This window comes from Camelina sativa, chromosome 10 (genome assembly GCF_030686135.1).
Source record: "Camelina sativa cultivar CO46 ecotype springtype chromosome 10, ASM3068613v1".
In the NCBI taxonomy this organism is placed as follows: domain Eukaryota; kingdom Viridiplantae; phylum Streptophyta; class Magnoliopsida; order Brassicales; family Brassicaceae; genus Camelina; species Camelina sativa.
Genome location: NC_141889.1, coordinates 21,439,532 through 21,462,412, shown reverse-complemented (window position 1 = coordinate 21,462,412; position 22,881 = coordinate 21,439,532). Strand labels below are relative to the sequence as shown.

The 22,881-nt window shown below is 34.2% G+C and overlaps 3 protein-coding genes and 1 pseudogene across 4 annotated transcripts; 3 read left to right on the top strand and 1 right to left on the bottom strand.

The window, feature by feature from the left end:
* Window positions 1–409: 409 nt before the first annotated feature.
* On the top strand, window positions 410–3,197 carry LOC104719365 (uncharacterized). The gene is made up of 7 exons (XM_010437277.3): window positions 410–682; window positions 1,480–1,550; window positions 1,787–1,905; window positions 2,009–2,157; window positions 2,297–2,444; window positions 2,567–2,723; window positions 2,893–3,197. Exons 2-7 carry the CDS (start codon window positions 1,538–1,540, stop codon window positions 2,979–2,981), a joined length of 675 nt encoding a protein of 224 aa, XP_010435579.1. The 5' UTR covers window positions 410–682; window positions 1,480–1,537; the 3' UTR covers window positions 2,982–3,197.
* Window positions 3,198–3,761: 564 nt separating this feature from the next.
* Window positions 3,762–5,289, bottom strand: LOC104719364 (exosome complex component RRP4 homolog). Its single transcript, XM_087469555.1, is given in 9 exon segments — window positions 3,762–3,845; window positions 3,848–4,178; window positions 4,279–4,341; window positions 4,430–4,495; window positions 4,564–4,659; window positions 4,693–4,696; window positions 4,746–4,781; window positions 4,857–4,958; window positions 5,032–5,289. Coding segments are annotated over 9 exon segments (900 nt in total). The 5' UTR covers window positions 5,190–5,289; the 3' UTR covers window positions 3,762–3,801.
* A 6,355-nt stretch (window positions 5,290–11,644) lies between these two features.
* Window positions 11,645–13,817, top strand: LOC104719362 (uncharacterized). The gene has a single exon (XM_010437275.3). It carries the CDS (start codon window positions 11,658–11,660, stop codon window positions 13,509–13,511), a length of 1,854 nt encoding a protein of 617 aa, XP_010435577.3. The 5' UTR covers window positions 11,645–11,657; the 3' UTR covers window positions 13,512–13,817.
* Window positions 13,818–18,267: 4,450 nt separating this feature from the next.
* On the top strand, window positions 18,268–22,867 carry LOC104719360 (putative LRR receptor-like serine/threonine-protein kinase At5g37450; annotated as a pseudogene). Its single transcript, XR_002033664.2, has 18 exons — window positions 18,268–18,434; window positions 18,522–18,669; window positions 18,767–18,838; window positions 18,925–18,996; window positions 19,087–19,229; window positions 19,312–19,383; window positions 19,461–19,532; window positions 19,610–19,684; window positions 19,763–19,831; window positions 19,923–19,991; window positions 20,068–20,139; window positions 20,231–20,314; window positions 20,410–20,481; window positions 20,571–21,358; window positions 21,439–21,722; window positions 21,796–21,847; window positions 21,925–22,172; window positions 22,256–22,867. The product of XR_002033664.2 is annotated as a putative LRR receptor-like serine/threonine-protein kinase At5g37450 (transcript).
* The last annotated feature ends 14 nt before the right edge of the window (window positions 22,868–22,881 follow it).

Sequence of the window (22,881 nt, the reverse complement as noted above, 5' to 3'; positions counted from 1 at the left end):
TTGGCAAAAGAACCAATAAACAATCGTATATCTTATGTACCTCATTTTGATGTTCCTTCTTGTATTGTAAACATCCTCAATGAGGAACACTTTACAATTTAATAAAGTTCAAATTGTTAAAAAAGATAAAATTAATATTATATAATAAACAAATTTGTTTTGCCATATACCTTATATTAAAATTATAGAATTAATAATCAAAATATAATCATACAATTTTAAACAATAAATAAAATTAAACAAATTTATCAAAAATATAATTTAAATTTAAATTTTTTAGTTACAAATAATTTGTCTCACAGATTAAAAGGTAAAGTTTTTTTTTTTCTTTCTTTGAGACACTCCAAATGACTTTTGTTCAATGAGTAACATATATTCTCGTAAATGATGTAATTTTCAGTAAATGGTCATAGGAGATTTTTTTAAAAGAGATTGAATAATAAAGAGAAAATAATATAAATTCAACTTAAATGGGAATGTTGTAGAAAGAAGGAGAGAAAACCCTAAAAATCCCATCAAAACGAAACGACGCACAACCAAACAAAATCTCTCTCTCTCTCTCTCTCTTCGCTGTCGTTTCGTCTCTCTGCTTCGCATCGGAAAGTTTATCCGTTTCGTTTTTTCGTGGTGGCGATTTCTATTCTCCGGCTGAAACCTACCTTCAGGATTCAGCCTTTCTCTGGTACTTTTTTTTCTTCCGTCTCCGATGCCTTAATATATCCTCAATTGGCTTCGATTTTACTTGGAATTGCATGTTTAGGTTTTAGGATTTGTAAAGCTCGATGGCTGTTTATTGCTAATTGGGTTGTTGATTCATCCTACAAAGTTGTGTAATTTATCATTAATTGGGTCTGATTATTACACTCTGATCAATCCAACTCTGTTTGGGGTTTTTGCTATATGGTTTGATGATGTGTTAAAAGCTGAATCCTTTTTCAATTTCTATTGTTCAACACAAGCAATTTGCAAAGTTGGTGTTAGTAATTTTAAGTATCGTTTGTAAGATTACTCTGAATGTTAACTTTTGGCTGTATTACTTTAGGCAATAGGCTCTATTTTCATCTGTTTTGTTTAACACTGTTCTTCCTCGGTTGAGGAGTTCCTTTAAGTTTCTCATTTTGATATATACACTGTTCTTGCTCGGTTGAGGAGTGTTTTGTTCAATTTGACATCTTCATGAGATGATGGTACTTATGTTTTACCTATGCTCTATGCATGTCCATTAGTAGTTCTATTCACATGTCAAGTAGTGTAGTAGGACTAGAAGGTTTATGCATGATAAATTGTTCTAAGTTCTTAAGCTGTGAAGCCCTTGGTCATAACTGTAACTCTATCAGTGTCTTGGGGCGATTGTGAATTGGTTGATAGGAGTTTTTTTCTGTGTTACCTCCACGATATAAAATAAAAGTAATGTTTGAGTGTTGTTTCGTGTTGCGAGCCCTTTTGTTTGGAGAATGATCTTTGTTTTATTCTGTGCAGGATTTCAGTTGGATTCAGATAGCAGCTTGTACTTGTCGTAGATAATTTGGCAACAAATATGGATGATTGGGGTAAGATTGTGTACATTAAGCATTGTTTAATTCACACTGTGTATGCGTCTGTGAATACCTTAATGTTTCCTAGTTCTTGCATAATTCTCTTTGACTGTAAAAATTAGTACTGGCTATACACAGCAACGTATATTTTAGTCTTTAAGATGATAGGCTTTTTTGTTTTATTGAGGTTTTCATAATGAAAGTATAATAGAGTTCTCACTTTTACATTATCCTATCCTTTCTAATTTCAGAGGCCGAGGACTTTCAACCACTTCCTGCGAAAGTTGAACTGAAAAGTAACTGGGATGATGAGGATGTGGATGAGAATGATATCAAGGACTCTTGGGAGGAGGAAGATGTAACTGCACCGGTATAGTTTTGTTTCCGTAGATACTTTGTATTTATTGATTTCTGTATCCCTGTTTCTTATACGATTTTGAGATTACGGCTAACAACCTTTGTTTCTTCTGTAGCCACCCGTGGTAAAACCTGCTCCTGAGAAAGCTCCAAAGAAAGCAGGAGCAAAAGCTGTTGAAAAGAAGGTTAAAACTGTTGAAGCTTCAAAAGAACCATCAAGGGAAGAACCTCTTGATCCAATTGCTGAGAAACTTCGCATGCAGAGGTAGAGTTTAGAAATATTTCACTTACATATGCTTATTTTGTTGGTTCTGCATTGGTTTGGTACTGTAAAGAACATGTGACATAGGCTGTGGACTTATGAAGGCTAGTATGCTGATTTATAGTATTCTTTTTTATCTTAGGCTTGTGGAGGAAGCTGATTACCAGTCAACTGCTGAACTCTTTGGAGTAAAGACTGTTGGGAAAAGCGCCGATATGTTAATTCCGAAGTCTGAAAGCGATTTCGTGGAGTATGCTGAGTTGATATCTCAGAGACTTGTACCATTTGAGGTATTCAATATTCTCTCCCTATTGCCTTCTTGTCTTAGCTAAGTGATTATTTCTGTATGACCAATATTCTGTTAAGACGCGACCAATGAGCCTATATTTTAACTATTTCTGCTGTTTTGCAGAAAAGTTTTCACTATATTGGGCTACTCAAAACAGTGATGAGACTTTCTTTGGTCAATATGAAAGCAGCAGATGTTAAAGACGTTGCTTCGTCCATTACAGCTATAGCAAATGAAAAATTGAAGGCGGAGAAAGAAGCCTCTAGCAGAAAAAGGACAGGTACACCACAATCAGTAGTACTTCTTTTTGCTTTGTTCTTTGGACTTTGCCTCCAAATAATGGTTTCTCTTTATTAGACTTGTGAATTAGATATGTTTCTTTAAGCTACGCATATCTGTTTCAAAAATATCTGATCAAAATGGTTTTTTTTTTTCAATGTGTTTGTTAGCTAAGAAGAAACAACTTCATGTGGATAAGCCTGACGACGATCTTGTTTCGGGTCCTTACGGTGCGATGGACGATGATGATTTCATGTGAGAAAATGGCATTTTGGAGATTGCAACTTTTGCCTCCTATAGAATTGCAACTGAGAAGAGGTTTAAATCATTGGCGGTTTTTTTTATTTCTCTATACATTGAAGTGAAACATAGTTGTTTTTTCTCTGTTTTCTTTGCTCTGTTTGATTTGAAAAAAATGTGTAATCAGATTTGTTGCCAAACCTTTTTATATTATATTAATTGAACGAGCACTAAAGAGATCTAGAGTAGATATATAAACTCAAAGAGGCCAACCAAATTGGAAATGGCTACCCAAACTACAGTATATGGAACGTAAGAGCATTAATCATCACAGCTTAGTACTGTAAAACTCGAAGGAAACTAACATTAGCCAAAAACTGTCTAGCAGCCGCATATTCAAAAATCATGCTTTCTGTTTCATATATCGGAGTCAAGTTGAACTGAATTAATTTTGGGAAATCAGATTTCTTTGTTCTGTTGAAACTCTTCCACTAAAAATTAGAAATCTCAACTTGAGATATTAATACATGTCTAAGGTTGCTTCTTCACCAAGGAACTGTGTAGTAGCATTATTCGGAAGAGAATCAACAGAAGCCTCTCTGGTGGCTTCAAGCCTTCAACCACCTTATCCGGCATCTACAAATTTGTCTCCTGAAGCGCAATTGATCCCAAAAAATCCATCTCCTGCGTCACAACAACCAAATACATACCCAGTGGAATATTGAGAACCGGAAAATTGTGGTATAAGGCAATGAAAAATGTATTGGTACTATATTTATGAAAGCGATGCATACCCTTTGTGCATGCTTTCTTAGATGAGGGCTTTCACGTTTTTCTTACTATGCACGTGTTCTTCTTTCAGCTTCCCTCTCTGTGACCAGACGTGGAACTCTGATCCAAGCATGTCATGTATTTGGACATTCTCCATGTTGCTCAAGTCAAAAGTTTCCATGATCACTGCTAGAGTGAGAGTGAAGCCTAGAGTAGACAAGACCCGTATCGCATTACCGATTCTGAGAATGCTTTGTCGAGTCTTTGATGAGATGATCTCGTCATCCACAACCATAGGATCATTGGATTGGGTGTGTTCCCCGACCCAAATGAAGCCATTGCGGACGAGAATCAAATCGATCCCAAGACTTTCAATGAAATGAAAGTGAAGGTTGCTTCTCCTAACCAAGTAAGGATCAACCTTGAGAAGCTGTCCCTTGTGTAGCTGTAAACAGAATTCATGGATTAATCATAAATGTTTAAAGAGAGGAAGAGACTAAGAAAATGTCTAACTTTTGACTATGTCCGAGATGAGAATCACCAACCTTCCCATACTTGTTACTTCTAGCTAGTAGGCTGCCATCACGCTGAGATTCACCTACTTGGGCCTAGCGTTTGTATAAATCAAAAAGGGAACCTTTCTTTTCAGGTAGATATTTAAAGATGGGAGAGAAACTAAAAAACAATAGGACTTACACAAACTACATCATCTTCTGCCAAAATATTCCGCATATTGAGTTCATCCACAGATGTGTTTCGCTTCTGCCAAGACAGAGAAGCTTAAATCATTGAACCTAACAGACAATGTGGCAAATCATAAAAATTGTTACCTGAACAGCATCAGGCATGTTCATGGAAGAAAGCTTCAGTAATCCATCTTGAGTAGAGTTAAGATCCACTCTCCAACGGCTTTGTCTTTGAGCAACCTAAATAAAAAGAAAAGAGCCTTGTTGCTAAACCACTCTCAATCAGATATCAAAAACCCAAAAAAATCACCATTACAAAACTATACCTCAATAACACAATATCCCCAACCTCAGGCTTGTACCTAAACGCGACCCCAATCCATCATTATCAGTTCCAGTTAATAAATAAACAGAATCCGAGGAGAGCAATCAGAAACCTGGCTCGCAAGGTGCGTACATAGACGAGCTTGTCCACGTGATTCACCACTCCACAGACCGTCGTCAGCAACTCACCGTCGACCAAGGAAGTTCCGTGTCCCCTTCAACAAAAACCAAACATCAGAACAGAACAGGAGATATGGGATAAAAGCAGAGAGGGAGATGGAGATATACTTAAGGAAGGCTTCATCGTGGTTGAAGGGGATGGAGTCGGCAACGATGACAGAATTGTTTGTCGTCGACGACAGAGATTGTAGCCGCTCCATAGCTCTCTCAAATCTGACCTTCTGCGTCTGGTTCAATAGTATCTCTACCTCCCTTAGTTTTCCCATCACACACAACTCTCTTTCTTTCTCTGCCCTAATAAATCAAAGCACGCTGGAGACAAAAGATGGCGATGGAGACGAATTGAGAAGACGAGCAGATGCAGGGTTTAATATTAAATGATTGTCATCTTAAGATATACAAGTGTTTTTATCTTTACCAAACAAAAACAAAGTTTTTAATGTTTTATTGGATTGTCAAACATTTGTATTAGAGACTATATACTTCAATTTGCATATATAAATTAGTGAACCTTTTTCAGTTTCCATATATTAATCAAAGTGTTATCATATTTTGTATTTAATACCTCAAAGTGTGCGGGCAAAGAACCTTTTTAATTCCATTATGTTAGTAATAAAATAGTTACATCGCATGTCATTTTGAATATGTATTTCGTGATTATATTAAATAATTTGTATTTAACTTATTCATATAGCTAGTAGCTATTATATATATATATATATATTTTTTAAAAAGTTTATGAAAAAATTATACTCAATATAAATTATTAGTCTTTAAAAGAAACAAACTGTAGTAAAAGTGTGAAAACCAATTAACAAGATCTTAATATTCAATTGCTCCTTCAATATTTCGCAACTTTCCAAAAGATTAAGATTATAATTTGTTATCTCGGTTATAAAATTAAAATAAAGACAATCCATTTTTTGATTTTATGTAGCCATTACTTCTTGAAACGATGATGCGTTTTTTTTTAATAATAATATAATAATAATAATGAATAACTATGACTAGTGGTCTCATACCCACTAGCCACCTAACCACAATCACAATCAACAGCTGAAATAACTAATATCATTAACCAATAATTCACCAATCATAATCCAATAACCAACATTAATTCCAAATCATAAACTAATGATCCAAACAGCATAAACCAAAGAACCAGCAATCCTAACAACATTCTAGGACTCAACTCTAGCAACCTAGTAACACCAGGCAACAATCAATCGAGTCCCTAGAACATCTTCCTCTTCATTGCCTTAATTCCACGATCACATTTTGCCTTTACCTGCACCACAAACATAAATTGAGATGCATGAGTATTTGATAAATACTCAGTGAGGCAATCCTCCCATCTACTGGGCTATACACACAAGCAATAAGATCTCTCATCCACAAACAACAACAATAAAACAAACCAGGAACATGAACAAGTGACTCGACACGATCCGGTTACTGTCAGAAGAGTGTCGACCGATACCAGAAGGTGCCGACCGACACTGGACATCTGGTGTCGACCAACACCACTTGGGTGTCGACCGACACTTGCTCGACACCCCCGAAACCCTAACGGTGTCGACCGACACTCGCTAAGTTCCCGAGCCGTCCTCGCGTTAGTGTCGACCGACACCACTGTCGAGCAGTGATTTCCTTCGAACAGAACCTCCGAATCTCGCCTCCAAACTTCTCCTCGTCGTCCTACACAATCCCAGGAACGAATCCAAGCCTCATGAGCTACGAAAAACTCACAAACAACCAAAAACAAACAACCAAACAACACACAATATCACAGAAACAGAGATCTTAGCTTAGATAAGCCATGGTCATGCACTCACCTTAGCCAACAATGAGATCTAAGCCCAAAAGATGAAGCTACCACCACAAAAACCTTCCCACCACGTTCCTAACCTTGGATCTTCACTCTCACAGCAAGATCTCTCCAAAAACGCCTTCAAAACTCACGAACTCTCATAAGAACTCTTAGAAACTGTTTTCTCCTCTTTCTCTCTCAAAAACAACAAACGGCGACCAAGACAACAATCAAACACGACCTAGGTCGTTTTCCCACTTAAATATCTCGGTTCAATGGTTTTTTTCTAAACCAAACCGGTCCAAATCGATAAATAAATCAATCAACCAGAAATAAGTGGTGTCGACCGACACCACATGAGTGTCGATCGACACCCACCCCTAAAACGCAGAGTTTTGGTTCGCGGGCGTTACATTACTACAAACATTCAGAATTATAAGTAAACGTTCATATACACATTAAAGATCTTTAAGCCTCCACTCCTTCTATTTGAGTCCTTGAACTCTCACTTTCATGGTCCATCACATAGTTTATGTGAAAACGTCCAACAAATTCAGAATTGTAACTATAGAAAGTGTATTTAAATTTTTTACTCTAACATCATACACAACTTGATTTTAATATTCATAACAACTTACAAAACCTTGTGATGTTCAAGTCCTTGAAACTCTGGTTTTAGAAAGATCTTGGAGGAGGCTAAGGTGTTTACAATACATGGTGCACTTAGAGACATATACAATTCAAAGTCAATTTTGTTGATTATGTTAGATGAATGGTACGTACCTTCAAATTCTCCAATCTTCCAAAAGCGCAATACACAAAACACAGGTTCGGATTTATATGTGAGATGGCACCCGTTTGATTCCCAAGAAGACATGAATCGAGAAGCATAGTTGTTTATGACACGACATTTTGCAGATTCATTCCTACAGATTTAGCAAGTTAATATAAATTCTAACATAACCAAACTTCAAAATGTAATTATCCTTAAAGGTAAAATAAATGTGTTTTACCTGTCATTCAATAGCGTGAAGACAACTTTAATACAATCATTGGCACTCTCATGTCTTATCATAACCGTTTCAAATATGTAAATTTTTAATAGTAATCGTTTTTTAATTTAATAAATAATTAAAAGGTGATGATTCCCAAATTTATCACTTTAATTTTTTTATATCTATAATTATAAAGATAACAATCCATTTAAGTAAATATATATAACATTTATATATATTCCTGAGGTATGTTAATTTGCTTTTTCAAACAATAGTAATTTCCATCTTTATCATTTCAAGTTAGTAAATTTATATAAATCATAAGTTTTATCTTTTGCGATTATGATTTTTACAAATAAAGTTATATAATAAAACTTGTTTACATCTTTATATCGTTTTAAATTTATGAAAATTACATAAGTTTGAAGATATACATTATTGTTCTATCATGCATTTATGTTAAATATTTTTAATATATTGTAAAATATATTAAAATTTTAATAGAAACATAGATAAATAAATAGCTTCAAAAATAAAATAGTTTGACATCTTTAAAAATATGTACCACAAATACAATATTTATTAAATTGTTTCACGATTTTATTATACAAAATCATACAACAATAAGTTTAATATTAAAAAAGATCAACTATCAATATGTCAATAATTAAACTATTGATACATTAAAACAAATAACATTAAAATAATGGAATAAATGTTATAGAAATATTGTGGGGTTCCTTATCATCTTTTGTGACAGCAAAGAGATGGAATTGAAATTTCAACATATGTGATTTTTTTTTGCTTGGGGAGTTTGTGTATTAAATACAATCCAATCCGAGAATTTAGATCTTGTAGTTGTTGAAAGAATCATAATATCGTCCATAGGACCATCTTCATTGTAGTCTTCTTTAGATATAATCTACATGATATTTTCTAAAAAAAATATTAAAAACATGGAATAATTCTTAAATAATTATATAACATGATTATTAAATTAATTTACATGAAATTACATCGATAGAAAAATACATACCCGAAAATATGCATGACTATAATCGATCATATTTTTCTTACAAATATGGCTATCAAAGTAAAAAAAACAAATAATGACAATTCAAGACCATTAAAAAAACCAATAGAAGAATTCAGGTTATAAAAAATAATACCTGATATTAATTACAATCAAATTTGTTGATCGATTACTCTGGTCCATGATACTTACGTCACAGAATTATATATATTAATCTCATAAAATTATAATATAATTATCAAAATTTTAATCTAATTCAAAAAAAAGTTATAACAATATACCTCTTTTGAAAGATGGACTGTAGAACTTGTTGTCCAATGTTGGTGTCTTGTAAGCAGAGCTTGTTTCTTTGTAGCTTTGAGTTTATTAGAATTTGGATTGAAACTTTCATTGGCATTTACATTATATATATAGTTTACCTGGTGACCGATGTCTTTGTTTTATGAAAAATAATTAGTTAAATGCTAATCTTTACCCATTATTGTGTGTAAAGTGATCTGGTTTAATTGAAACTGAATTTCTTAGGGAAGTACTAATAATTAACAATATATAAAAATAAATAAAATAAAACTCTTACATAGCTTAGAAGATTAGTGATGCACAACGTGTATGAAAAGGCTCTGTTCTCCTTCCCACTAACAATCTCAAGGAGCATCACCCCGAAGCTAAAGATATCTGACTTTGTTGAATACGACCCATTCTCTGTGTACTCTCGAGACATGTAACCACTACTACATAATGCATGGAAGAACTTTTTCAAACTTTAACTTTAATGGTTTATGGAATTGTCATGTAGATTATATCTAAAGAAGACTACAATGTTTTAGGGGTTATTTATGGAATATATAAAAATAACATCTCTCAAACTAACTACAATATATCATAAATAAGTAACTACATCATAAATAACATCTCTCAAACTAACTACAATATATGTATATGTATGGAATTGTTTTATGGGTTAATGTTGTAAAAAAAATTAAATAAGTAAAACGAAAATGGCATAAACCAAAATGTACATCAAAAATATTAATATAGATTTTTAAAATTATTAAGAACCTCTGACGTAGCAGTTTTTGGCGACTGTCATTATGAAGAGTGCATGGAGGTATGGTTTGCTACAAGATAGGACAGATAAAATACTCTATAAATTAATAAACACTATAAATTAATAAATTTTGTCAGTCCCAAGTCGGGTCAGTATAAAAAATAACAAAATTCGATAAAATAATAAGATAATAATTTTTCTGAAATTCCAATGTAAAATATGGTCCCAAAAATATCATAAATTAATAATCATGTAAATGTACATATATATGTATATTATGTATGTTTCTCCTAAAACTCATATCTACAAAACAACTGTTATGTTGTATTTTCAAACTATAATGATAAAAAATATTTTGTAACATGTCAAAAATATAGCTACATTTTTTTAAAGTTTCAATTTTTAGATATCCATCATTTACATTTTGACAGTTTGATTGACTATTAAAATACAACAATCTATATTATATTCAGAAATTTAATTTTATGTATACCATGTGTATAAGTGAATTTGTCTATTGTATTTGTAATTTATTGTTAATAATGTATTCTAAATATTACAAATTCAATTCCAATACCATAAAATTTTGAATATCCGAAATTATTGCTAAAATTGTCTCAATTCATAATTTTTAAAAGTTAAACTATTAAAAATATTAGATAAATTAATATCACTATAAATTAATAAAATGTCTTGGTCCCAACATTATTAATTTATAGAGGTTTCACTATCCTCTTTTTAACTCAATATTTTGTCCTTAAAAGGCCACATTACCGCAGCATTTAATGTAAAAACATTTATTTATTGAATAAATTTTACATATTATTCAAAAAAAAGATATACAAGAAAACAAAAAACAAAGAGAGACGAACCGTTTTTTTTAATAAATTTTACATATTATTCAAAAAAAAAATATACAAGAAAACAAAAAACAAAGAGAGACGAACCGTATAAGCAACCAAAGCGAGACCTTGAAGTAAGATTTTTGGCTACTCATGAAAGTAAAACGAAAAATCAAGTTGGTCCGCTTCAACCTTCAAGGTCGAACCCAAACTCGATCAGACTATCTACTCTTACAATCACACTGTTCATTTGAAGCTAAGATGATTTCACTAAGAACTAAGAAGTCTTACAAATTAGAATTTGCGTGGCATGAATATTTTGTTGGTATCCATAAATACCAACATAGTTGATTTTTCTAAAAGTACTACAATTTTTTTTTTTTTTTTTAAAATACTACAAATACAAAAATTGGATTTTAAGGGTACATTTTTTTTTGTTTTAGTATCGAAAAATACCAATATTGGCTGATTTTTCCAAATCTACTACAATTTTTTTTTTAAATACTACAAATTAAAAAATTGCTTTTCTAGGGTACATTTTTTTTTGGTTGGCTATTATATATCTTGGGTATAGTTTTTATTTAGGGGGTAAACTGTAATATTTAGGATTTAAGATTTAGTTTTGAATGTTGAAACTTGAAAGTTTAGTTTAAGGTTTCAAAAATATATGTTTTAATGAGATTGTTGAAAGAATAAAAATTATTGATGTTCATTAAACGAAATAAATCAGATGTCAATATTTTTGCTATACTACATAAATAAGACTGATCACTGATCAGACCCAAATACTGGCCAATCTTAAACGGGTCGGACTTCTGTAAACCCACGGGTAGAAACGTGGCTATTAGATCAGTAAAATTACAATCAAACCGAATAATTTCACTAAATGTTCGGTTTAGTTCGGTTAATACGCGGTTAACTCTAAGAAACACCTTCGTCAAACCCTTAAAACCCAAATTTTCCAAGAAGATTCTGAGAAGAAAGAACCAAAGATTTTCTCGAGAAAATGGCAATGGCGGAATCTTCGAATCTCATGTTGAAATCGAGAGACGTTCTCGCTACACCAAGCCACGAAGGATTCGAGACCATCGTCGAACAACTCGCAATGCGTCAAGAAACCAAAGAATACAAAACCGCGTTTGCTCTGTTCGACTTCTGCGCTACTCGTTTCCCAAATTGCTACACCCTAAAGCTTCTCAAGGTCTATCGATGCTCTTCCAATAACGCCATCAGATACCGATCGATCTATATCCTCGCCGGAACCCTAGCCGATCTCAGAAACCGCAAGTTCGAACTCTCTCGCGTCGGTCTCCACGAAATCAAACCACTTCTGATTGAGTGCCTTACGATGCAAGAAACCAAAGAATCCGACATGAAGATCCTCAGAAGAATCGTTTCTATCATAACCTACAACGTTATGGTTTGCGATAACGGTGGATGGAACGAGCTCAGTGATTGTATCCTCTGGCTCGCGAGCACTGAACCTCTCAAGGCTTTTCACGTCTTCCTCGATTTGCCAGCAGTCTACGGTACATTCATCGACAATTTTATGAACATTATTTTAGAGGAAGCTGAGGAGATCTTGGTTCATCCTGAGAAAAGTGAAGTTGAAGGTTGGAGCTTAGCTTTAGAAACTGTTGTTAAAATGGGGATTCAGGTTTTGGATACAGAGATGAGAGTTGATTTGATTAAGAAGCTTATCAACACTGTTGTGAATTCAGTGAAGGAGCTAGTGGAGAAAGGGATGGAGCAGTTTCTGGTACAAGGGCTTCAGCATCTGGAGGGGTTCTTGTCACGAGACAAGACTATGTATGGTTACAATAAGAGTCAGTGTCACTTCGTGATGACTATCATGTTCAAGATCAAAGATTTTGGAACACAGACTAAAGATGTTATAAGGAAGATTAATCAGTTGGTTAAATCACAGGACAATGCAGCGAGCAAACCTGTTGTGAAACCTCAGGAGACTCAAATTGATGGTGTAGAATATGATCGTGGCTTGTATAACCATCTGAAGACTTTGTCATCTGTTGATGTTTTGAAAATCTTTATGTCAAATGCTGTTGAAGATAGGTCCAGAGAGATAGCAATCAAACGGCTTGAAGTTGTACTCTCTGATCACACTTCAATGGAGTTGCAAATAGACATCTCAGAGATGAGAGAACTCCAGTCATTGCTCATCTCTTGCCTTAAGCTAGAAGGAATCTCTGATAGCATGTTTAAAGTCTTAGGTGAGGTGCTGAACCACGTTGTGTATGAGATGTCCAACCACCAAGATGTCGCATGGGACGGTATACGCGATTGTATTGCATTGCAAAGCAAAACAAAGTTTCAGAGAGCGGTTTATATCTTCCAGTGCTTAACAATGCCGCTTGAAGATGACGGGTTTGTGATTCATGTGATGGAGAATCTGCTCCCAGAGATAAGCAGAAGGTTAAACCCACCAACAGAGTTGTTGGTAGATAACAGTTGCTGGGTTTTGGCGTTTACTGGTGCATTCTGTGCGACCATTCACTTGATAGAGATCCTAAGCCAAGCTGAATCCTGTAAGGAGATTGCAAATAAGATGATAGATTCTGTGAGAGAGCTTGTGGAAAGAGGAGGAATGGAAGTTGGACTTGTTAGGAGAGCTTTCAGAGATCTTGAAAGCATTGTCAAGAAACAATTGGAATGGTACGAAACGGTGGAATACAAATTTGTTAAGGGTCTGCTTTGGAAACTCTATGCAATCAAAGGCATGAAATGGGAAAGTAAGATTGTGTTGTGGAGAATCAACGTGATTGTGGAGAGACAAGTGAATGAGGAGGTGAAAGTCTTCCCAAAGGGTGAGTTTGATTGGCTGAACCTACCTGAGGCTTAGGGATTTGTACGTCTCAAGTTGTTTCTTGCTGGTTTTTGATATATAGTTTGCAGTTGTGTAGAAAGAACACTGTACAGAAACAAGTAAAGTACATTTTGAACACATACATTGGAAAATGATTGGAGAAACAAGTATCTGCCGTGCGGTTCTTTGGTGGGGGTTTAGGTTCTTTGGTGGGAGTTTAGGTTGATTGTAATTTGTTGTAATTACAATCATTTAACATTCATTCTTTTGGAGTGAGAGATGCAAATTCATTGTAATTTGTTGATTCCAATGGTATTGACAAGTATTTTACTAATTCGACAAGTCTTTTTGGATACTATGGCCTATGGAAATCCCGCAATGACCTTATTATCTTCGATATGTCTCTGGGTGATCTAATGATGATGCGGAAAAGACAAAGAGCAGACATGTAGGAATGGTAATACACCACGTGGACTAAGCCGTCGCGAGGGATGATCAACTGCAACTTTGATGCAACCTATATTTAACGCAATGTCAGAACAAAACCAGGATTGACCTTGCGTAATAAAAGTAGATTTTATATCGGACCAAGATCAACAAGACTGCCTTTATAGCCAAAACTCGGTATTAGAAGCGTGAGCTTTGAGTCTTCTCCACGCAATGCAATCAGTATGGTGTCAAACACATCAATTGGTTATCATGTACGGAGATTGCAAGTCTTTTATAAAATTTACTTTTCATCCTTATAGCATAAACTTTCAAATTGAAGAAAGATTTTTTAAAAAACTTTCAAATTGAATGATATGCAACTTTTTCACGGTTTTAATTCCACCGAATACAACAATCACAACTACGTACAAAACGCTAAAATCAAACAAGTGATTTTAAGCATTAATGGTGGATGGCTTGAGGACTGAGGTTTATATTATCTTCAAATATAAACCTCTTCTTAACTAACTGTTGGATTGGATTTAATGTTTTTTTTTTTTTTTTTGACAACGATTGGATTTAATGTTATGTTATAGTATTATGGGATATATTAATTAATATACCCAGTTGACTGAAAAAATAAATATCTAACTTTGGTTAGTTTATTTATTAGTTCTCTCTCTCTTCTTCGTTTTATTTTAAAACACATTTATCCTTTTTCAGCTTTAATTACGAAAATACCATATACCAGATCGAGCGATATTGTTTATAACATGATTGTTAACACTGTTCATCCGATGGTACATCAAAATATTTTGTGATTTTAGTATATATATTTGTATATTATGCTAAAGAGTATAGTATCACGATTAATATCGACATATACTTAAGTTTGAAAATCTAATTCTAATGATATTATTCATCAATTATAGGGTTACAAACATATTATGAGTTATATGTTTATCTATTGGATTACCACGATAACAATATATATATATGAGTATATATATAAGTATAAATTAATAATGTTAAATCATATTGTATCGCGATAAGTTTATAATTTAGTGCAATAAATTTACTTAAAATTGTTCGGCTAACATCTAAAATACTATTTGTACCCAAAACAAGAAAATATACATTGTTATGTTGTGGTTATTTATTTGATTAACAATGTAAATTATATTTTTTCGCGATAATTTTCCAAATTATATAGTAAATTTAGATTTATCTTGTTAAATCATTTATTATATGAATGATATGAGCTGAATTCTATATTAACTTGTCTCTATTTTTTTTTAATTTAGTTATTTGGTAAGAAATTGGAAGGATGATTTCCTAACAACTTATTACCGCATATTTTTCATTATTTTTTTCCCATTTTCCTTTGAATTAGTTTCCTACGATTGTATACTTGGTAGGAATTTTATAGAAATTTTGTAGGAAATTCGTAGGAAATTTCTTATCTCACGATTACGGTTCCTAGGAAACTCTTATCTCACTTACCATATTAATTTATTTTATTAAATTATTTATCAAATAAAATCCTTTGATATCTAACTTAACATATTATTATTTTTAATTATTATTATTATACTTCACCTCTCATTTTTATATATGAGTCTATTTTGTGAAACAAAGAAATTATCATATTATTTATTATAACTAAAAAATAGTTTTATTTCCGGATATACCATAAGTTGAATTTTTAAAGACAAATATAAATGATTTATTCTATAAAATATTCAATTTTTTAATATTATTCTTTAAAATAATATCTATTGAATTAAAAAATTTACTGAGTAACGGGTCAAAATTTTAATATTTAAATTCAATTTCATACTTTTTTGTTGAATTTAATAATTTTATATAATATAATAAACTTTAAATTATTCTTTTGAAATATTTTTAAAATATTGAAACTTGATATTAAAGTTAGAAACTATTAACACTCTAAATTGGTTGTTTATAGCAATGTCAATAATATGTCACTATAATATATTAATATTAAAGAATTTTAAAAAACCAAGTATATTAAAACAAAAAGTATAACAATATATTAAATTACTCATAATATAATAACTTGCTTTTTGAAAACCAAATTCACAAAAAAATGTCTTATAATGACATGCAAGTCATGAGGTAGAATATACATTGTTGAAATAACTTCGCGTACATAAACTAATAAAACATATTAAAATTTTATTTTAAAATAGAAAATATACAAAATTTTGTATAAAATAAAATTTAACCAGTGTTGTAGCACGGATACTTATCTAGAATCATTAACAAATTAAAACTTTCAAAATAAATGTCTTTTTCAAGTCATTATATTTAATATTTGATTTTATTGCACAATAGTTTTATCCAAAAAAACATTTAAAAACAATCACATATATTATATTTTATAAAAAAATTACAATATAAATAAAATAAATTTCAACTCGTGCTCTAGCACGGGTCTTCTTAATCTAGTGGACTAACAAGGAGAGAGTGATTTATCTATTGTTTAGACTTCAGACATAAATGATAAGAACTTTTTCCCTTGCGAGGATTAGTTTGACGAAAATCGTGGTAGCTTAAAATGTTTTGGTAGCGTCTGTTTCTGGAGGATTTTGTCGGTAATATCTTAAATGGTATTTATCTCAATCTTCGTTTTTGCTGGATCTCTGATGAATGCATCTTTTGGAGTCTGGAATACATGTTGAATATGTTGAATCAATGGTCTTTTAGTAAAGTGTCCTCAACAGTTTTGTGACTGTTATTCTATTGCCCTTTCCATTTTGCCTTTTACACATTTTCAAATAATCTGACCCTGATGGGTTTTCTTCCAATAGTTCCTGAAGAAACAATTGCGATGGTATGGTACAAACGAATACACATTGGTCAAGGGTATGCTTTGGAGACTCTTTACAATCAAAAGGCATGAAATGGGAAAGTAGCATTGTGTTGTGGAGAATTAACGTGATTGTCGAGAATTAAAGAGCTGCCGGAGAATGAGTCTTTAGGGATGTATGCAAACTGAAATTCTGCAGAAACTAGTTTTTGATGTATATATAGTTTTCTTTGGGGGAAGAAAATTGTAAAGAAACAAGTAAAGTACACATGTTATGTTGAGTTTTGGCAATGTAACTCAGTTTCAAAACACTTCTGAAGACTGTTCTGAAGTTATTATGCTTCTAGTATCTAATATGTGTACACAAGGCTTCTCCTCTCAAGACCGTTCACAAGGTATGCAAAGACCGTATCTAAAACATCTTGTTCGAGTAAGGCCGACACTTGCCGGTAATTAATTACTTACTGATCCCAATTCGATATTGTGTCTGAAGCTATTATTGATGTTGACATAGTATAGGACAAGGCACCACACTGTCAATTTGGGAGACGGCTCCTACCTGGCTACAAATTTCAGCCAGATTATTTCTATTACGAGGTAACTTCTATGGACTACTACTACTGGTTCTTGTTTAATCCACTTATTTATAATACAGTAATGCTTTATAAACATATGACTTGGTGATTTAAGGAATGATAACCTTGTCAAGGCAAGATCCATCAACTAGCAGCAAACAAATGGCAAAATAACAGAGTCAATGAACCCTTTTTAAAATATTAGATTGTTAATCACTAATACATCACTCAACAAGCTTATAAAAACACCTTTTGTCAAGTCAAAAATCTGTTTGGTGTGTTCTTATTGGAGATTCTCTTGCTTCCCTTGATTAATCTCAATCTTCATAATTATTTCAATTCCACAAAATAACTATATCATACAAAAACTTATCACTACAAACTATTTTTCTGAATAAGTCAAAATGGTTCGGAGTTTTTCTTGATTTTTTTCCTGAACAAGTCAAAATTGGTTCAGTTCTATGCAAATGACCCCTTAGTTAGTAAAACCCTTGTCTTTCAAGTGAAGAGAAGAAAGTGTGACCCTATGTATAAAGGTGTGTTTTGACATTTACTCCCAAAATAAGAAAGAAAAATAGGCAACTTGGTTAATGGTTAAAGGTGCATTTGGTTGAGGTTATGTCCGTTGGGTTGTCTCTGTTTTATTAGGTTTGAATTTTTTATAAAAAGAGAAGAAGTAAGCAGTAACTTGCATGAACACAGAAGAAGTCAGCTATATTCTGATTCTATTCCTCCAATCAAAAGGGGGGAAGAGACTTGACCAAACCGTTAATTGTCTTTTAACCGCGTCCAACGCTCATTTATCACATTTAAATATGACAAAAAAACCACCAACTAGGCGTTAGTGATAGTTCCATTTAGTTTTTTTTGTTTTAAACTCGTTGTTGCTTGAACTTCCATATATAGTGCTCATTCTTTACGTTGTATTCTCATTCTCTAAGCTTATGACTTTTTCTCAGCATTTTCAAGGTCATCACTAGGCAAAACAAATTTTGATCTGTTACTGGAACATATTAGAACAGAAGATGAAAGAGATGATGGGTGTAGTTGTAGTCATTCTGGTGTTGTCTTCTTGTTGCTTGTCTCTGATGGATGCCCAACAGATCACTCATCCGACCGATGGTACGGTCCTCTATATTTCTCTGAGCAACATCTATGTGTGACAGTGATAAGTGATGCTAATGAGGGGTTTTGTTGTTGTTGTTGCAGTTAGTGCTCTGCAGTATGTTCACCGAAAACTGAAGGACCCTATGAATCATCTTCAAGACTGGACAAAGACGGATCCATGCGCTTCTAATTGGACCGGTGTCATCTGCATCCCTGATCCTTCTGATGGCTTTCTTCATGTTAATGAGTTGTACGTTTGGACTTGTAAACTTTCTTCTATTGTTTTAAAATCCAAAAAAAAAACCTTAGGGATGTCATATAATAAATGGTTTGATCAAATGATGCTGGCGGTTGCTAAACATGAACCTCACCGGACAACTGGCACCTGAACTCGGCTTGCTATCAAATCTCACCATATTGTAAGTCCAGTGTTTTCGCTTGAGCTCTGGTTTTGCAATCAAACTATCTATTACAAACGCCTCCTTTATGTATTTCCTCATCACAGGAACTTTATGTGGAACGATCTTACCGGTCAGGTTCCACCAGAACTAGGAAACTTGACTCATCTCATCTTCTTGTAAGTAGTCTTGATCGTTGTTTCATCTAACATTTCTCCTTCATGAACACACCATTTGAACAGATTTCTGTTCTTCACTTTTTGTTGCAGGCTACTAAGTGGAAATCAACTGACAGGACCTTTGCCTCAAGACTCGGTTCTCTTTCCAATCTCTTAATCCTTCAGATAGACTACAATGAAATTAGCGGAGAACTTCCAACGTCCTTGGCAAAACTGAAAAAACTGAAGCATTTGTGAGATTTCCATCTCTCCTACTCTTCTCTTCTCTCTTCTTTCTTCAAACCCTTCTGACATCACTTTAACTTTCTTTGATAGTCACATGAACAACAACTCAATCACGGGTCAGATTCCGCCCGAGTACTCTTCCTTAACCGATGTTTTGCACTTGTAAGTTTCTTGGTTACATTCAAATTTGTTTATATCTTATAAAAATCTGATCATCAGGGCTTTGTTGTGTGGCTCAGCTTAATGGACAATAACAAGCTAACCGGAAATCTTCCACCGGAGCTCTCTCAGATGCCAAGCTTGAGAATTCTGTAAGCACATTTAACTTCTTATTGAACATAACTAAATTTTCTCCGCATTCAAACCAAATTTGCTTCTTCATTTACAGACAATTGGACGGTAATAACTTTGATGACACTGAGATACCACCTTCTTACGGATCGATACCACATCTTGTCAAACTGTAAGAAACAGAACTTAGTAAAATAATTTTCTTTTTCCCTTGTGGCGTACTGATTTTGTTGGTTACAACATAACACAGGAGTCTCAGAAACTGCAAATTAAATGGACCAATTCCTGATTTAAGCCAATCACCATTTCTCTAGTACTTGTGAGTTACTTTAACAAGAAGAAACCATTAGCAATCTATATTAAAATAGTGTCTGAGGCTTCTTTTTTTTTTTTAACTTTTGATGCTTCAGAGATATTTCCTCCAACAAACTCACAGGAAAAATTCACAAGAACAAGTTCTCTGCAAACATTACAACTATGTAAGTGACCAAGCCAAGAAATGGAATGTTACAGTGTTGTTGACAAACTTAAACTGAACTTGTTTACTGTATGCAGTAACTTATACAACAATATGCTCAACGGATCCATCCCTTCAAACTTTTCTGGCCTTCCTCGGTTACAGAGACTGTAATAAGACCCTCTTTTGCTCTTCTCATTTCTTAGTTTGAAGGAAGAAAACAAAAACAAAGACAAGACTTTTGTCTTTTAAAATTTTCAGGCAAGTGCAGGACAACAACTTGAGCGGGGAGATTCCAGTGATATGGGAGAATAGGAGCTTTAACACAACGGAGAAACTTACCTTGTAAGACACGTCGTATTTACAAAACAGAGGAGGCCAATGTTTTTTCAAACAAGACTAGTAATTTTCTATTGATTTTGATTTGGAACAACTTGTAGGGACTTGAGGAACAACAAGTTTTCAAATGTGTCAAGCGTTCTTCTAAACCCTCCTTCGAATGTCACAGTCAAGTAAAGATTATGTTTTAGTAAAAAGAATAACCTAAACAAATGTTTAAAGATGTGGATAGAGTAAATGAGTCCTCTGTTTTGATGAGCAGGCTTTTCGGAAACCCAATTTGTACAAATGTAAATGGGGGAAAGCTAGCTGATCTCTGCGGCATCTCAACGGTAGAAGTGGAATCTCCTGGAACTTCTTCTTCGGAGAACAAAACTAATGGAGACTCAGACTGCAAACGCCAGTCGTGTCCCTTAAGCGAGAACTACGATTACGTGATTGGTGCTCCAGTTGCGTGTTTCTGCGCTGCACCACTTGGTATTGCACTTCGGCTTAGAAGTCCAAGTTTCTCTGACTTTAGACCTTACAAAGTCTCCTACATGCTCGATGTGGCTTCCCCAAACAATCTTGGGATAAACCCTTATCAGATATCTATTGACTCATTCTCATGGCAATCGGGTCCAAGGCTAGCCATGAACATGAAGATTTATCCTGAGTACAGTGAATTAAACAGTAAATTCAACACTACTGAAGTTCAACGTATTGTAGACTTCTTTGCAACTTTTACTTTGGATACTGATGATTCTCTTGGCCCCTACGAGATTATTAATATCGACACTGGTGCATACAAAGACGGTAATACTAATACACATATCTTTATACTTGTCATTGTGAAATCTAAAGCGTATGTATTTTTTTTACTTTTGCTTGTTGTAGTTACTATCAAATTCCCGAAACAATCGGGAACGAGCAAAGGTGGCAAAGTTGGAATCGTTTTAGGAGCTATTGCTTTCTTCCTTGTAGTGTCCTCTCTAGCTTTGATCTTCTTTATTCGAAGAAGCAAACAAAAGAGAAAAACTAAAGAGGTTGACATGGAACGAGAACAGCACAGTAAGTGGAAACTAAGTCAATCTCTCTGTTTCGAGTTTTTTTTCTTTAACCAGTGTCTAATGCTTTTCTCCTGGATCTAGTTCCAAAATCTCCAATGAATATGGAGAGCGTGAAAGGTTACAATTTCGCGGAACTTGATTCAGCAACAAGCAGTTTCAGTGATCTTTCTCAGATAGGCAGAGGAGGCTATGGGAAGGTCTACAAAGGCCATTTACCAGGTGGACTGGTTGTAGCGGTCAAACGTGCAGAGCAAGGTTCTCTGCAAGGTCAAAAAGAGTTCTTCACAGAGATCGAGTTGCTCTCCCGGCTACATCACCGAAACCTTGTTTCTTTGCTTGGCTACTGCGATCAGAAAGGAGAACAGGTGAGTCTCTTCACAACATTACAAAATTTCAATTAAGATAGTATTTGTGTTGATTTGTTATGTCTTTTTTCAGATGTTGGTATATGGGTACATGCCTAACGGCTCTCTTCAAGATGCACTCTCTGGTAAGTTCCTTCCTTGTCTTGTATATATAAAAAGTGTTGTGGGATGATTTTTGATACATGAATGTGTCAAACTGCAGCGAGGTTCAGAGAGCCGCTGAGTTTTGGGATGAGACTGAGAATAGCGCTCGGGTCTGCGAGGGGGATTTTGTATCTGCACACAGAAGCTGACCCACCAATCATTCACCGAGACATTAAACCAAGCAACATTCTTTTAGACAGCAAGCTGAACCCTAAAGTTGCAGATTTTGGGATCTCAAAGCTCATAGCACTAGATGGTGGTGGAGTGCAAAGGGATCACGTAACTACCATTGTCAAAGGCACCCCTGTATGTGTTTTTGTTCCACCAAAATCCTCTGTTTTTTAATCTCTTAAGGAAGGAGACTAATTCTTGAAACCTAATACATACAGGGATATGTGGATCCAGAGTATTACTTGAGCCACAGGCTAGCGGAGAAGAGTGACGTATACAGCCTCGGCATTGTCTTTTTGGAAATTCTAACGGGAATGCGTCCCATCTCACACGGAAGAAACATCGTCCGGGAGGTGAATGAAGCGTGCGAAGCTGGGATGATGATGTCAGTGATAGACGGGAGCATGGGGCAGTACTCGGATGAATGTGTGAAGAGATTCATGGAACTGGCCATCAAATGTTGTCAGGACAACCCAGAAGAGCGTCCGACGATGCTGGGAATTGTTAGGGAGCTGGAGAACCTCTACGGGATGCTTCCAAAAGAAGATAAGCCATACTCAAGCCCTTCAGTTCAATCCTCTGCTTCAGGAATGTCAGGCTTTGCTGCTGCTTCCACAAGAGGCAGTTATACTAACTTCTCTGACTTCACAGCTAACCAGCTCGTCAGTGGCGTCATTCCCTCCATCGCACCGCGCTGATCATATTGTTAAATTAAATGTGTGCAGTTTATTTTGGATGCTTCCATACATAAAGTTCAAAGACAATCAGTGAATTTTTTTTTCTTTTACTTTAGTTTACATAAATTAATAATTATACAGGCGAGACTGGTATAGCATCATGATCT

Excerpts from the sequence above, each read along its gene's own strand:
- LOC104719365 (XM_010437277.3), top strand. Across the intron at positions 2,445-2,566 it reads AGAGACTTGTACCATTTGAG|AAAAGTTTTCACTATATTGG; the intron begins GTATTCAATATT and ends GCTGTTTTGCAG. Across the intron at positions 2,724-2,892 it reads CTCTAGCAGAAAAAGGACAG|CTAAGAAGAAACAACTTCAT; the intron begins GTACACCACAAT and ends TGTGTTTGTTAG.
- LOC104719362 (XM_010437275.3), top strand. The coding sequence starts at position 11,658 with ATGGCAATGGCGGAATCTTCGAATCTCATGTTGAAATCGAGAGACGTT.